The sequence below is a fragment of the Meleagris gallopavo genome, chromosome 3 (assembly GCF_905368555.1).
Source record: "Meleagris gallopavo chromosome 3, MGAL_WU_HG_1.1, whole genome shotgun sequence".
NCBI classification, from domain to species: Eukaryota; Metazoa; Chordata; class Aves; order Galliformes; family Phasianidae; genus Meleagris; species Meleagris gallopavo.
Genome location: NC_139406.1, coordinates 22,051,333 through 22,068,399, shown reverse-complemented (window position 1 = coordinate 22,068,399; position 17,067 = coordinate 22,051,333). Strand labels below are relative to the sequence as shown.

The following is a 17,067-nucleotide window of genomic DNA, read 5'->3' as shown; positions in this document are numbered from 1 at the left end:
GTGAATAGAGAATTCAACAGGATGGATTAGGCCATTAAAACAAGAGCATGGAGTTCTTCCTATTTAGAAGGAAAACAATCTAAACCTGAGGTTTGGACTCATCACTCAAGCTGCAGCACCAATGAACTTTAATGTAGACTGTAATAAGAAAATTAATATTCCTCTCCCTTACCTTGGCACTCCTGCATCCTCATATTAAGCTTGTGGGCTTGCAAAGAACAGACTTTCCACATATATAAACAACATGTAATTCAGTATGTGAGGCTGATTCTTGTGATCAACATATTAATTTTAATCCTGTTGATCATGTCTATTGTAGTTCCGCATTATCTGTCACTTTCTAAGGGATATTCTGTTGTCTCTTCTGAAAGGATTGAACATACTCTAGTGCTGCAGTTCTGTAGTTTAACACATGAGAAGTTTAACAGGACAGTCACCAAGAAGAGCAGTCATCATTAATGCTGCTAAAATACTGCAAAAGGACATGGGCTTTTTTCCTTTATTTAACCCAGATCTCAGAGTAGATTTTCCAGTGAGGTTGGAGGTATTTCCTGTAGATCCTTAGGATGATCAGGCCCTTGGCTGATTTCTCCAGTACTCATTGGTCTTCTGTCTCCAAAAAAGACTGTACTGTACTTTACAAACCATGCAGAGGAAAAGTGGACAAAGCTCTACTGCTGAGTGTGGAGCCTGCTTAACTGCCCAGATCACATGTGATGCTGTTGGGAATCACAATTACAGTCCTTACCAAGTGGCATCAGTGAAGACGAGCACCTGGGCACCAAGTCGACGTCATCATGCTCACTGTGACAGAGTACTTAGCATGGTTCCCATTCACAAATAACTTGTGTCTATCAGCTGGATCAGCATCACTCTTCGTGTTCCATATTTCACACTTCCTCCATTCATTCACTGACTGCTTTTAGCTTGCTTAACCATGCTAATATGCAAAAAGGAGGTTCTGATTTACAGGGCAATCTTCTCAATATGAACACTTTTAAGTTCATTATCTGTTGCAGAATGAAGCTCCAGGTGAGATAAAAACCTTGCCTCATGAATACTGTTAGTAAAGCTTTGTATGCTGATGAGTGGGATTCCTGTATTTGGAAGCTGAATAAAAAGCAGCCAAGGTGAATCAGCATGGCTCTGTGACTAAGCTATCTTTATCTCATGCAGTGACACCACTGATCCCTATTTAATCACACAAGATGACAGTACTGAGAGGAGATAAAAAGGAAAAACTGGCATCTATGACTGGGTAACAAATCTAAAAGCTGTTGCAATTCTGCTGGAGGCCGAGGAAGGTGTGCTGGATGGAGAAGCTGTAATTTCCTTTAAGATTACAGAGGTTTTATGGCTGTGGGATTTGAACCATTGCATCCTAGTGGTTCCTTTTCTGACCTTGAGCACATCTCTACTTACCATGCAAAGGCTCACCTGTGCTTGCTCTTAGGTGAAAAAACGAGGAGCCTGGCACTTGGTGGAAGCCTCAGCATTGCCATGGGGCAGACAGGGAACAGAGAAGGAGCAGGCACAGTGTGAAACTGGGAGGGGAGCTGAGGGAGGAAGAAGTGCAAGCGCAGGTGCAATCTATGGGAACTGAGTGCTCATGGCAGGGTTGCCAAGGGAGGGCACAACCCCCAGCGTGCGTCCCTCTGTCTGTGTTCCATGCTGGGAGCTGCCACTGTTCGCTCCCAGATGGTGCAGCAGCTAACATTAGAAGTGTTCAGCTTGTGTAAAGCACCAGCTCAAGTAAAAGTAACGAGGCTGTTTCTTTGAATGTGAGATTCTTCATCCACTTGCCCCCACATGCCATCTGCCCAGTTTGTTACCCATGTGAGGGCAAATTGGAAGCAATCCCTGGGCAAACAGCCCAGTGAGAGAAAAAGAGAGCAGAGAGGAGTAAGTCCCCACGAGCCCTGCCTGCACCATTTTTAAGACTGCTGTCAGGATTTAAAGTCCTGAGGGAACTGGTTGATGTAGTCGCCAAGTCTCTCTTGATGATACTTGGAAAGTCATGGCGGTCAGGTGAAGTCCCTGGTGACTGGAAAAAGGCAACGTCACATCCATTTTTAAGAAAGGTAGAAAGGGTGAACCCAGGAACTACCAACCTGTTAGTTTCACTTCAGAGCTGGAAAAGATCATGGAGCAGATCCTCCTGGAAGCTATGCTAAGGCATGTGGAAGAGAGGGAGGTGATATGGGATAACCAGATGGCTTCACCAATGGCAGCTCCTGCCTTACCAACCTTGTCACTTTTCATAATGGCATAACTGCATCGGTGGACAAGGAAAGAGTCACTGATGTCATCTATCTGGACTTCAGTCCTTTGACACAGTACCCAGATAACACCCTTCTCTCCAAAATGGTAAGTTATGGATTTGATGGGTGGACTGTTTGATGGACAAAGAACTTATTGCAAGATAGCTTGTTGTTATCTAAATATTTTTACCTCTGGACAAATCTGTAACAAGTTTTTGGAAGTGAGAAATCAATCACTGTACTAAACTACATAAAAAACAAGAAATGGCTTGTCTCTCTTGAAACCATCCTCAGTGTACTGGGTCTTTGCAAAGATATGCATCTACTGTAACTAAATAAATAGGAAACAGAAGGTTAGGGGTTGCTGAAGCTCATCCACCTGAGTGACAGATGCCATGACTAAATGAGCAGTATTTGTCTGTATTTCAGTCTCCGAATACAGGAGATACAAAGACAGCAGACATCAGGAGGAGCACAAGAGGTGACAGAATGCCTCATTATAACCAAAGCTACTTGCGCAACTAAAATCCTGCTTGTAAGTAACACAAATCTGAAAGACCAGCTGGAAGCAGAATACTTCCAAAAAGCAAACCTTCTGGGGAAGAGAATCTCCTCAGTGTTGTGTGGCTCTCTGTGTTTTAGAAGAGACCTTGGTCCCTCTGCAAACATTTCTCCTCATTCCGTCTGGATACATGTACCTTTTTCTTGCTGTAAACTTGATTTGTAGCTCTATTCCAGAGGGCACATCAAAAGGGAAGATAAACAGATGTAGAAGAATGATGAGGCTTTTTGCAATATCATCACCTTGGCAAAGGAGGGAGACGGTCTTGTGAAGCCTGTTGGATACTTGTTCATGAATTGATGCTGTTGTATTAATGATGGAGTTCCAGTCTGGTGCTCAATGGCTCCATAAAATAGCTACTCACAGCACAGAGAAAAAAAGCAAAAGCCTTGTGTATGCAGTGACAAATAAATAAGAGAAGCAGAGAAGTTAAAAAGAACTAAATCAAAGAAGTTAGCATCTACTTAAGAACCAGTCACCAATTCCACAGCTGGAAGTGGCTACAGCTCATATATTTCTAAAGCATTTGGTTCGTTTTTAGGAACACTTTACCTGATTCTTCAATGGGCTTTAAGAACATTAAGCATCTGCTCTGTAAATACTACCTTCAGAGATCCAGTGGGATTGTACTGCAGGCTGCAAACCCTGTCATATTCAATACACAAGGGTCTCAGACTGCACAAAATCCTTTTTTCTCATTACACAGCTTCTTTTCCTCCAAACTCCTTAAGCTGCACTGCAGATTTCATTGTTTTACTCCGATAACTCCAAGAGGTAATGTCAGGGAGCTAATGAAAGGCAAGAATGGAGTGCTAACGAGGGAGGAAAGCCTAGGAACTGCCTTGTAATTCTGCTTTGAAACAAAAATACAAAGCAGGATCAAGTACATCAAGGCATCTGTTGCCTTTTAATCTTACGGCTCTTTGCTTTGTTTTCCTTTCGAATGAAGATTTGAAAGAGCTATGGGAAAATTGTTTATAAAAGCTACTAACCATAGGAGCAGGTGGGGCACCATTGAACTGGATGCTCCCGACACATGACTTGAGGCATTTGTGTGACATTCACCCCTTGGCACGGTGATTTCTGCGTGCTGCTGGACATCATCAGCCAAGCCAGTCCAAATCAGAGTACTTCAGCAAAGTCAATGAGCCAGTAAAATATTATGCAGAATAACGGAGGATTTATTTATTTTCTGTGCTTGAATGATTTCCTTTAATAGCTGCAGCTGTCACAGATAGGCATATATACGGGCTTGGAAGTTCAGGAGCCTGCATGCTGGAATGTCTTGCTTCAGTGGGCACAAGGGAATGCGAGCTGTGATCTGCCTCTGCTCATACAAACTGCAGGAGGCAAAACTTGTTAAAAAAAAAAAAGTTATTTTTCTATGCCATTTCCTTTTGTTGTTTGCTAGAGTCACTTTTAAATTTGATCTCCTAATAGGGCTGGTGTTAAGAAACAAAATGACATTTTGGGCTACCATACTCAGCCCTGAGCGCTATTGCCATCATGAAATGCCAAAGAGAACAAGGTGCTACAGGCAGCAGCACAAGTGCACAGCACCAGGGTACCACCATTGTTAGAACAGGTGGAATTTTAAATTACTCGGTGCCTAGTCTGCTCAGTGGCCTCTTATGTACACATGATCTTGCTGTTGGGACATGATAAGTGTTTCAGGTGGAATGACTGCAGTTTCTGACGCTATTTTCCTCTATACTTGACCCAGAGTAACTGATGTATGCGCATATTGCTTTGGCTGTAATCTCACCCACAGTACCTCAGCTATTCCTAATGGTTGTGCTGGGATTGCTTATTGGAGCTATGCCCCAGTACAGAAAAAAAAAAAAAAATAAAAAAAAATGGATGAACGGTGGGGCAAAAGACCAAGACATTTGAAATAAAGCTACTAAGACATATGGCTCATTTCTGTGTTTAACTGCCTAGTAACAAAGAATTTGAACAGCTGGCCTATTAATTCAAAAATTAGCACTTTCCTGCAAGCACTTAAACACCCAAATCCATTCAGCTCTCTGAAAAGCACCTGCCCTCAGGAGAGCACTCTGTGATGTAGACCACAACCGATACAAGTGCCCAGGCTCCGGGGCAAGGTGAGATGCTGCATTAGATAGCTCTTGGTTGCTCCTTGCTAGAGAATGATGTAGTCTCAGCTGAGCCTTCCAGGCAAACATGGGACTGTGCTGATCCTACACTCCATTATTTTCTGCCAGAGACTGTGTTGCAGTTAGAACCACAGTCACTTCACTGCAGGAAGAGGCAGGGACAAACCAAAGCATAACATGCCAACTTCTGAAGCTAAGACATGGCTGAGCTAGGTGTACAAGTACACAGACAAAAATAGACTGTACCATGAACTATAGGGCTTCTACTGAGACCTATTAGCAATTCTCCACAAAGCATTCAAGAATGACAGACAGAGCTCTGCACCTTAGAGCTCACTTCTCTGTGGGACAGAGAGCCTTCTGCCAGTGGGAAAAAAGATGTAGCTAGCAAGTGTCCTCTGCTAAAGAAAAAAGACCATGCCATTCGCCAGGCACTTTTGTGTGGGATCAGCTCACCATACACTGTTTGAATAAAAACAACAGCCCGTGTTCATTCTTGGTCTATGGCCAAATGAGGGTAATTTCAGTAGGTACAGCTTACAACTTAGTGAAAAAATACTGAAACTATTCCTCATCTTCTGTACTTTGAAAGCACGCACTTCATCAGAGTAGATTAGTTAAAATACAGTGACTTGAACAACAGAGTGTAATGAAATACAACGATTGCAGAGAATTAAGGAGGCTACGTATGACTGCATCCATTATAGATGTCAGAAAATATCAGGAGTTCAGAACATTTCAATAAATATTACACCAAAATATTCAGTGCCATATGCCATAAGCAAACACATAGCTGCCCCACCCACTAAGGTATGAGTGGAGTTCAGTGAAGCAGAATTGTGTGAGACCAAAGGCAGATCTTGCCCAGGAAATCCAGATTGCTTTTACGGCTGTAAAGAGCAGAAATGTAAGGGTGGAAAGCTACCCATGCCAGAAAAAAAAGAAGCCAAGATGTCTATAGATGACTACAGAGACCTTGCCAAGTCGTTAACAGGCATTGGCTGGGATGGGAAACACAAAATTGTTTTTGCATAGTGGGATTTGGTTGAGGGGGAGCAAAGTAAGAAGGCAAATTGGCCTCGAGGTTTACAAGCATGCCTTCTTTCCTGGCTTAAAAGAAACTGAAATAACAGAGGCGAGGACACTGAACTCAGGCCTCAGCTAGTGTTTAGAGCTGCACTTTCATCAGTTGCAGAGCCTGATACTAGTGTGCTGCAAGTGCAGAAACCCTCTCTGCAGTATTTTAAAAGATAAGCCTCAGCATGCATACTGAGACTTCGTTTTTCCTCCCAGCTTCCCAGAAAATGGGTCCACAGCTGAGTGACAGCCTACCCTGCAGCATTCTTCATAGTTGTCTGAGATGCTTGGGTTAGTCTTTTGTTGTACAAATGCAACTTCTATTCATCTAGCAACTACTAACTGAGCCACTCAGCTTTGTAAACTTCCAGCAAGGTCTTCCAGGTATGCTTCAAAATAGCCCTCACTGAACTGGCAGAATAGCTTTATAACACGAGTTTTTGCCACTGCTGATTTTGTCATCCAAGTTACTGTTGGTAATTCCACCCAAACCTGATTCCTGAAGATCCTTCAGGAAAGGAATGTTAAGATGGGAGGTCACCTAAAAATGTGAACATGTGCTTCTGTGCCCTGGAACATGCGGACTTTTGTTTGCTAATGCATGACATAGGAAAAGCAAGCCTCTCATTTTCGCACATACGATTACGTAATTTATCCTGCAAATGCTCTGCAAGTAAGATTCCAGTACAAGTGTTATAAATGATGCAAAGTATATCTCAGTGTTGGACACCTTTTTCTTGCATCAGAGAACTGTACAAATGCATACTGTGTAATATAACAAATATTTGTTTGGTAAAGTTGCTGTTTCAACTGTGATCAGTTGGTTTCCTGATCTCTTTTCGCTTTTGGGACAATTCATATAACATCACAGTGGGAAGTGCTGGCTGCTTTCAAAGGAGAGTGATTCTGGTTCCCTTCCAGGTTCAACCAGCATCTATTATTCTATTTTTAGTCTTGTATCGTGGACACGTTGAAATCTTTAACACCAAACTGGCTACAGGCCTCCTGTTCCTGCTGATGGCACTCCTGAAGCTCTTGGCTGCTGCACCTTACTAGGAGTAGTATGGGATGTAGTGGGTGAGACAGCAGACATTTCCTTCGGATCAGATTGCTGAAAAAAGATTATTTGGCTTGCTCTGACACATGAAGCACCATCAGCTTGCTATCTCAGCTACCCAGGTTCTGCCAGCTGCAGGGATTCACGACAGTCTGGTGACTTACTTTCCAGCTATGGCTGCTTACCTCTAACCTCTTGCCTATTATGGGTCATAACAGTATAACCTCACCTGAAGTGCAGTTTTTCACCTGCAGCTTTATACAGATAGCACACAGCAAGATAACCAAACCCCTGAGCAGACAAAGCCCATTAGCACAGTTTGCCTCAGTTCTAACAGATTAAAAAAAAAAAAACACAACAAAAAACCTCCTAAAAGCTGTAACAAGGATTCTCACTCTGATGCCCCTCAAGCACCAGATGTTACTTGGGCAACAGTCCAACTCTTTTACATTTCAGGTCCTCTACCTTGTGGAAACCAATTACGGATCAATAACACACTCTTAAAGCAAGTGCTCACTTGAAACAGATCTTTACTTGTTGATTTGCAAATTCAGTGTGGTAAGCTGTTAGGATGCTGCACTTATCTGACTCTTCAGCATCTCTGTTACTCACATCCCATCAACTCTTAGCTCTGCCCTTCCAGATAATACATGTTTTCCCTTCTAGAACTGCTCTGGCTGCTTTTAGGTATCTTATACTTACAACAGAAGACCTACTCCCAAAAAGGAGATGGCAGATGTACTGTAGGAGCTTCAACAGCTCTTTCATTCTGCTGATTCATCCTGCAACGCTTGATGCAGCATCAAGTCCACTTCAATGTGCAGTTATTACTGGACAAGCACCAGAACATTCAACCTTCCCCAAACTGAAATATCTTTCCTATGCTCTTCCCAACCTTTCCCACTACTGATGCACCGGCTTGAAAAGGGATAACCCCCTCCCTTTGGGAACAGCACGCCCACAACCATACTATGAAATTCTTGCCTCAGAGTGCCCACTACACTTGTGGTCTGTCTCAAGTCTAGTTGGTTGCCCCTAGACTTCATTCTCTTCTCATTCTGACAGCGAGAGCCAGAAAGCACAAGGTCAGGTCAGGAGAGTACAAGTGGAAGGCTGTTGCACAGCTGGAAATCTAGTTCCTTCTGTGGCAAGGAACAAAAAGCTGCCCTCAGCTATCCATTGTACAGTTTTCAGGCTAGGTAGCTGACCAAACAAGCAGTAATACTATGAAGCACATTTATTAAAAATATTCTCAGATTCTTTGACAAAGCAGGAGTTACCTGTAACTGCAGCCTGTTGCTGAATACTGCAGATAATCTGCATACTTGTTCCTACTGCCCTTTACTAACAGTGCTCTCCCTGGACCTAAATGAAGATATTACTTGTGCTGAGCTTTGCTCCCTTGATCTATTAGTACTCCGCATGAATATATTCATACTACACTTTCTTTTCATAGTAAATACAAGTCTGGAAAAGGCTTCCCTATGCCCTCTGCTGGTTTTCCAAGGCACGTTTTCATCTTGGATTTAAACAGAAATACTACCCTCCTCCTTCAATATATCAGTATGTTTCCCTGTTATTGCTCCATTTTATTCTGACTAAACTACAATAGGAAGTACAGAACAGAGCCATAGGCAGATACATTACAGACTGCCTATTTCATCTTCCCTGTGACTTGGCAAATGACCACTGTTTCTTACGTTGCATAACTTTCCAAACCAGACTTTTGAGGGCAATCAGATCCCCATCCTTTCCTAAGCAACAGGATGCTGGGGATGAGTCTGCACCGACAACAGCACTTTCCTCTGGTTCCCCTTTCACATTAAGGAGGGCAGCAAAACCTACGTACCTTCAGCCTGAACCTTGTGGACTCAAAGTCATATATCATGTCATCAGTTGTCCCATTATTTCTGCCTTCACTCCTACACTCCTCAATACATACCTCAAAGGCATCAGCACCACATTAAGTTATGCTTAGGACAACTATCCTGCAAAAGCCTTATACTTAATGTAAGTTTCAGATATTCTATAAGCTACACACGAGTACTGCTCTGATGCTGAAATCATGTAAATCAAAGCCATTACATGGCAGTGCAGAATCATCTTAAAGCGTGGAAGCAATTTGACCGTAAACAGCTGCAGCTAACATGATGAATGGACACAGCAATTTTCCAGTGGCATACACTTCACAACCTAGGGGCTTCATGAGCTAGCCTACAGTCTGTGTGTAATTGCCCACCTCTTCACAAGAACTTGGTAAGGTCACTGAAGCCTTTAATATCTACAACACCAGGATCAATGCTAGCACCAATGCTTGAGCTCTTTAACAAGCAAGTTTTCTCTACGTCAGTCTGTAACAGGTCATTTGCTCAAGTGGCAAAGAACAGTTCTGGCAGGAAGAATGCCCCATTTCATCCAATACATATCTCAAGTCACTTTACTTCAGCAAGATCATAAGAAACAGAAGTACTCAACGGGAAAAACAGAAGTTTTTATTAGGAAATTTTTAACAAATCATCAGAAGTTTAGATTGACATTCACTTGCACGTTATGGTAACTTTGAGCAGTTTTTAGGTAACAAAAATTCATGAATTTTAATGTAAACCCATTGCACCGTAAGTTATTAATCAAGCCTTGAGCTGGAGCATTGAGCAAGTAAAGTCAACTTTCAGACGCAAAATTCATCGTGAATTACGTTCTCCATAAATGCATTTCTTCAAATAATTATCACTTAACTTTCCCAGAATCTCTGCTCTCAAATTTTCACCTTGTTGGTGCCAGACAGAAGTCCCAAACGCCCAGCTAGCTGATGTCTAGCACTGCAAATACATACCTTTAACACATCACCTCTGACTCTTAGGTCAAGGATCTTATTCTGGCCTCAATTGTTTTACAGAACTGGAAACTCAAGATATTCATACAAACGACAATGTCAGCTGCCCCACAGAAAGGTATTTCACAAAGATGGGCAGCAAGATGGGATACATCCTCATTCATTGCGGTGATTACTGTGCCATATGTTTCATTAAATACACTTTAAGTTAGGTGAACCATCATTTCAACGGAAGAGAGGCATCCTGCAAGACATCATCTCACAGACAGGGAAACATGCCAGCACACTGACACCTGTTACAAACCGAGTCCATTTTAATAACAGAATCCGCAAGTCAGAAACACCAAACCCCCCTTTCCAAAATCTGTTGCAGGCAGTTCTTCGGGGTACTCAAAATCTAACTTGTGGCCGGAAATGCATCTGCTTTGTAGCGTTGTTACTCATTCCCATCTTGAGCATCCACTTGGACTTCATCCTCTGCAAGTACTGCATATCACGCTTCTGAGCAAAGACTGCCCCTTCAGGGAGAAGGGAGAAAAGAAAGACGGATATGCATTTGCAGGGTTACTACTTAAAAAGATAGATTAGAGTTCTGCAATTAAGTCAGCACGTTTTCTCCCCATACTGGCAAGCTTTTTTTTTATTTTTTCTGCCAAAACCTCAACATGTCACTTACCTGTCTGGCTTGTCCAGCCCAAAGCTCTGTACTGCTGCAACACCCGACCCACCGCTTTCTTATTTTTAGTGACAGCCACCGTTCTTGACAGACCAAACCGCTGCTTGTAGTATCTCATTAAAGAACGATGACCCACTCTTGCACCTATTCAAAGGAGGAAAGATTAAGAATAATGATGCTGCTTCTGACATATGATCATCAAGAATATTACAAAAACCGTGTGAAGGACAAATGCTGAGAAATGCTGTGCTACCTGAAGGGAGGATCAGCTCCATGGTGTCATCATCGTATTCCAATTCCCTCTCAGCTGGGAGCTCTGCAGGCAACTCCATGTCTTGCCCTTCCTTGTGATCAGGGTAACTGCTCCTGGGGAGCAGTAGCAGTATATGTTTTACATGTGGCAAGCAGCCACAGTTATCCACACCCAATACACGAAAGATCCACCACCCACAGCTATAGCAAGTCCCAAGTACCGTCACATTTCATCAACCATGGTTTGAGAGTTCTATCCAGTAATATCATCTCCTGAACAAAGGCTGATGACAGAGTCATCCCTTCCTCCACAAAGTTCTACAGTCCAGTATGGCTCTGTTACTACACGCTTAACAGCTCTTTATTCTGAAAAGCCACCAGTTCTGCACAACTAATGAATGGGAGCACTTCACCACAACAGAGGCTGTTTCTGACCAAAACGATCGCAGCTAAGGATAACCAAAAGAAGTTCAACAAGAGGCCTCTACACCATAACAATCCTGTTCAAATCCAAGTGCTTAAAAAAAAAAAATCCTGAGTATGTTGTAAGCCCAAAATCTACCTAAAAAGTAACAGAAATAGCATTTGTATTCTTTTATGATCTTTTTTGATCTTTGAAATCTAAACAGTAACAGCAAATACACAAAACAGAATTGAAAATGTATTTTCATGTAGGTATTAATAATCAGAAGACAGAAGACTCAATCACGTTGTTAAACTAATCTAGAAAGGTGGCAAAGTACCAACACAAACTAGGTATCAAAATCAGGAACAGGAGTAAATTTTAAAAATTAGTAAGAGATTCTGATGAAAAGTTCAACTGAAAAGTGTCCTTACCTAAAATCATAGAAGTCTGCAAATTCCAAAGCTGCATCTCCATCTGTGAAGAGCTTACAGTGGCTTTTATCATTCATGTGAGCCTGTACTGCTTCCGTAGAGTAGAAGGACTTTCCCTTTTCATTGCACCAGATGCAGATTTTCCCAACACCAATTTTCTCTCCTGCAGAAAAAAATGACACTTATTGGTCTGAACAGAGCCTCTCTACTCAGTAATTAACAGCTCTGTGATGTAAACTTCCCAGCTTGAAGGCAGAGAGACAGAGGAAGAGCCTTGAGTCCTTCATTTCCTGCTGTTCCTATGCCTACATCATATGGCATAAGGGACAAAGCCTTAACACTGCAAGAATTCATATGACAAGGTATGGATCACTATGTATTCTCAATAAAACATTTCATGTCTCCAATACATCTTTCTATGCAATACTTCCAAATTAATTTATTCTCATCACTACCTGAAGACTTCAAGGAAGACGTTTTCTGTCCAGCTTTTAGCTTTTACTCACTGGTACTCTCAGTGGATGAGTCACTTACAACTCACTACATATTCAGAATCTCTCCCAGTACAAGACAGTTCAAATGCACACTTCAGCAATTGAGTTTCATCCTCAATTTTGTGTTAGCTGAAAAACGTCTTCAGCATTAGAATACTGTAAGACCTACAGAGTTCAAGACCACATGCTTGCACAGTACAGTTTTCCTCTCACCCTCCCTAGCAAACCCCATAACAATCAAAAAGCTAAACTAGACAGCCTCTTGATGTGCAAAAAAAAAAAAAAAAAAAAAATCCAAAAAGGCAATGTCCAAACACACTTTAAGCTGTATCCAAGCAAAAATAAGCAGTAAGAGTCTTTAATTACCCCAGTTAAAATCAGAGGAGATTTACAGGCATACCCAAGTACTTTATTAGTCCTCTGAGATCCACAAGGTACTCTATGTCTGGAATGAAGAAACTGTGAACTTTTGTCATATGGGCCACGTTCTTCATGAGAGTTCTGGAATGGTGGGAACAGAACAAGCAGTCTGTGACAGGTATGGCCCCAATGGCACAAGTGCTTTCAGCTTCTGCTTGCTTCTCCTCCTCTTCTCCCACACCTTCCATCTCTTCTTCAGAGCCGAAGTCTTCATCAGAATCCATGTCTTCCCAGCCTTTTAAATGGAAGATTAAGAAATATTTACTTACTTATTTCTTCCAAGCACGGTAGTTACCAATTAAGTTAAAAATGAATTGTAATTGAAAATATTGTTCTCTACTCTTTCCAAGAAGTGCCACACGCTTATTTCCAGGCACAAGACTGTATCATTGCCAGTAAAACATTCTTTTCCTTCTGTGAAACATACAGCAAAACTCAAGACTGCTCATAAAAAAGTTTTTTCCCCTCCATTTTCTCAACAATTAATGCTTTACTGCAGTTTCAAAGCCTTACATTTAATTTGCTACAGCAAAAGAACACATGCGTGCCTCATTAAAAACAATACAACTCTGTCAGAAACATAAAAATGTTGATTTCCAGCAGCGACTTCGCAGCAAACACCCTCCCATTCACACATCCATCTTTAACAAAAGAGAGCAAAGCCAACTACCAGAGTTACCCAGGATTTACTAACAAGTTGACATGCTTGCAGAACTACTGCCATACTCAATGCAGACCACAAGCAACTGAAGATTCCCCAGAGGTCCAAGGATCATCAGGTAAGGGTTTGAATTCCACAGGGAAGTACTATTTCTTGACATCTTTATTTTGACCTTTTGTAAATGCACAAAGCCACTGCCAAATATGACAGATATTTACAACCACCAGGAGAAGAGTATGCTTCATCTACATTCCAGTGCTGAAGCTGGAATAGCATGTTCCCACTGCATTCATTCCTGTCCACAACTACTGACACAGTTTAACCATCTCATTCTAATGCAGTAATAGATGCATTTGCAAGCTGCACTGCAAACTACAGCACCGGCAGCGTCCAGGTTAAAACTACCCTTTTTTTTTTCCTGGGAATTTTGAAGCTCTGCTTATTTCAGTTGCCTGCCTTCCAGACTGGCTCCAGCAGAGCTGTATACACACAGGTGGGGAGGGTGAGGTAGCAGAGGGGGCAATAAGGGTGACAATGCCTCAGCTATTTTTATAATAGATACCAATGTGCTGAGAAGCCGTGCCACACCGCGACAGGCTAAGCAGCAAATTTCCTCCTCTGATCTTTATGGGCAGCAAAGAACAAAACCTGCACTCCAAACCCCCCTTCAACAGAGCAGGAAAGAGAACCACGGTACAAGAGCAATAAACACCACTAGATTTTGTTCATCTTTGTTTAGGAATAGTTTTAGGGTAACCTGTGTTAGCCCTAGAATTCTCCTGGAACTTTACATAGAAGATGGTGCTTGTATTGTTAACAGCGTTTACATTCAGCCTTCACATGCATTAGTGTCTTGTGCAGCTGGCTCTTCAGACACTGCAATAAAGAGCCTCTGCCTGCAAGAGTGAACTGACCTGAAATGCTCAGTTAAAATGAAAACTTAACAGGAAGGTCTTCTGTGATGAAAACAGCCATACCACTAAAGGAAATGAAAGGCAGCTTTTGCACAAAACAAACAACTCCACAGCTTACCCCAAGCTGTTGACAGCATGCTTACCACCTTACCTTCTTCTGAATCCTCTTCTTCCTCTGCTTCCTGCTTTGCCAGCTTCTTTGCTTGTTGTTCAAACCACTGTAGCCGCGGAGGCTTCTCGGTTCGTTCTTTACTGTGCAATGGACTGGCACTTTCCATAGGAACTGGAGAGCTGCTTGCATGGTTAGGAGGTAAGGGCGTCTTCTTTGGAGATGAGGATGGCTGAGCTCTGATGGCTTGCTGTATAGCTGCGTTCATTTCATCCTTGTCTACACTCTCCACGGCAAGCCCTTTTTCCAGGTTCTTTTCATTTAATATTTTCACTTTCTTGCTGATGGCTTGAACAGCTTTCTTCTCCAGCTCCAGGTGCTTCTTGGACTTCAAGTGATTCTCATAGGCGTTGAAGGTGGAGAATCTTTTGCTGCAAACCGTGCAGTAGGTGGCAGTGACTTTGTCCCGCTCCTCAGCCACAGCCCTTTGTGCTAAGACTCTCTCCTGGAAGTTCTCAGCAGTGACGGGAGGCATGTCGGCAACCTTGCGCTTCAGGTTGTAGCGGTGCCAGTCGGTTTTGTAATGGGCACGCTGGATGTCAGCATCCTTGAAAGCCACGCGGCAAGTGATGCACGTGTAGGTCGCCATTACTGGAAAGCTAACAAACAAACAAACAAAAAAAATCACACCAATAAACAACAACAACAAAAACAACCCAACATCATCCGGACAGCGCCCTAGTAAGGCAGAGTAAGAGATATCGTGCCATTTGCTAACATTGGCGATAACCGTGCCTATGAGGATTTACAAGAGCAAGGATCAGGTAGTTACCAGAGATTTCTGGTACCACAGTGGCACTGGAACAGTCCAGCTCTGGACTCAGCACACGCTGCACTTGCCAGGGCTCAGATCAAAAATACAGCTTTCTGCCCTAAAAGCACTACTTTGAGAGCCCTTCTTACTTTAAGTGAAAAGTTCCTAGCGAGCTTGCAACCTGTTACCTACAGGCTTTTGAAGAGACTTGCAATTACTTCATAGTAAACAGAAAAGGGAAAACTACTTTGACACCGGTTTTCCACTTCCCATAGCCTTCACAGAACAGCTTGGGTTGGAAGGGACCACAAGGATCATGAACCTCCAATCACCTGCCACATGCAGAGCCACCAACCTCCCCATTTCATACTAGTCCAGGCTGCCCAGGGCCCCATCCAGCCTGGTCTTGAACACCTCCAGGGATGGGACATCCACAACCTCTCTGGGCAGCCTGTTCCAGCACCTGACCACTCTCTTGGTAAAGAACTTCCACCTGACAGAAGAAAAAATTACTACTTTTAAAAATAAGAAGCTTTCAAGCTATCCTGGAGTGGTGTGCACACAGTTCACAACATTCTTTGTCCTGCAGAGCCATCAGTCTGGAGACAAGGAGGGCAGAGACCTCTAACTGCTGTTCTTCTCCCTAAACCCACACACCCCCTTCCTTTTCAGTACTTAGTGACACTTAAGAGAAAAACTGATGGAATCTCTTAAATACGGTAAAAAAAGCAAACAGCCAAGCAATGTGTTCATACTGGAGATCGCCAAAGCTACTCCACCTGGTTTAATCTGAGAAACAAAAGAAATGACGTGTGAGGAGGAGAGGGTTCTGACAGCAGGGAGAAGAACAGCAGCTGCCGAAAGGGAGATTCCCCAGTGACAGACACGCGAATGGAGAGCTGCTGTCTGAAGCAGCAGTTTTCGAGAAGTGGATTCCTACTCCATTGCTTACAAACATATTGTCTGCCCGCTGAAGGACCCAACCTCCCTCCGAAGCACCTCCCTCTCCCACCTATACGTACACCGGTATTTTACTGCCATAAACCGGGTGACGCAGAGCCACGCCTGCCGGGTGTGACCGCCTCTCCTTGGAAGCCCAGGGAGGGGCCCGGCCCAGCTCTCACAGAATCACAGAATTATAGGGATTGGAAGGGACCTCTAGAGATCATCGAGACCAACCCCCTGCCAAAGCAACTTCCCTACACCAGGTCGCACAGGTAGGCGTTCAGGCGAGACTTGAATATCTCCAGAGAAGGAGACTCCACAACCTCCCTGGGCAGCCTGCTCCAGTGCTCCGTCACCCTCACCGTGAAGAAGTTCTTACGCACATTCGTGCAAAACTTCCTATGCTGCAGCTTATGTCCGTTTCCCCTCGTCCTGTCTCCACGTACCACTGAAAAGAGACTGGCCTCTCGCCAGGAGGGTACGAGGCAATAAGGCCCGGCTGCCGTTCGGTTCAGCGTTCGAACCAGCAGCGTCAGCACAGCTGAAACGCGGAAGAAGGGAAACGGAAAAAAAGAGCCGAGAGCCCCGGCGGCTCTGGGAGCCGACTCAGGTCCGACCCGCGACCGCAGCTGCCCGACTCCGGCCCGGGACCCGCGTGGCTGTGCCAGGCCTCGCCTCCTCGCCAGCCCGGGCGGAGTCGTGCCCCGCGGCAGCCCGCCACCTCCCTCCCAGAGCACGCACCTATCGCCCAGGGACACGAGAGGGCCGCGCCGCGCCGTGTGCCGGCCGACGTGAAGGCGTGGAGCCGCAGCCGCCTCGCCGCGCAGGAAGTCCGGGCTGCGGGCCGGCCGCTTCCGTCCGGCAGGGCCCCGCCCCGCCTCCTCTAGCGCCCCCTGCCTGCATGGAGGCCGGCCCCGAGCGCGCCGCCCCGGGAAATAACGCCACGTCGGCAATCGGTGGCCGAGAGCTGAGATCAACGTTTATTCAGTGACCCGACACACCGCCAAGCGCTGGTTCACATCAGGGAAAGGAAAGGAA

The 17,067-nt window shown here is 44.0% G+C and overlaps 1 protein-coding gene across 1 annotated transcript; it reads right to left on the bottom strand.

The window, feature by feature from the left end:
* Positions 1-9,544: 9,544 nt before the first annotated feature.
* On the bottom strand, positions 9,545-16,926 carry ZNF622 (zinc finger protein 622). Its single transcript, XM_085220427.1, has 7 exons — positions 16,771-16,926; positions 14,313-14,929; positions 12,567-12,821; positions 11,673-11,835; positions 10,837-10,949; positions 10,584-10,727; positions 9,545-10,425 (listed from the first exon to the last, which is right to left on the bottom strand). Exons 2-7 carry the CDS (start codon positions 14,917-14,919, stop codon positions 10,298-10,300), a joined length of 1,410 nt encoding a protein of 469 aa, XP_085076553.1. The 5' UTR covers positions 14,920-14,929; positions 16,771-16,926; the 3' UTR covers positions 9,545-10,297.
* Positions 16,927-17,067: the final 141 nt, after the last annotated feature.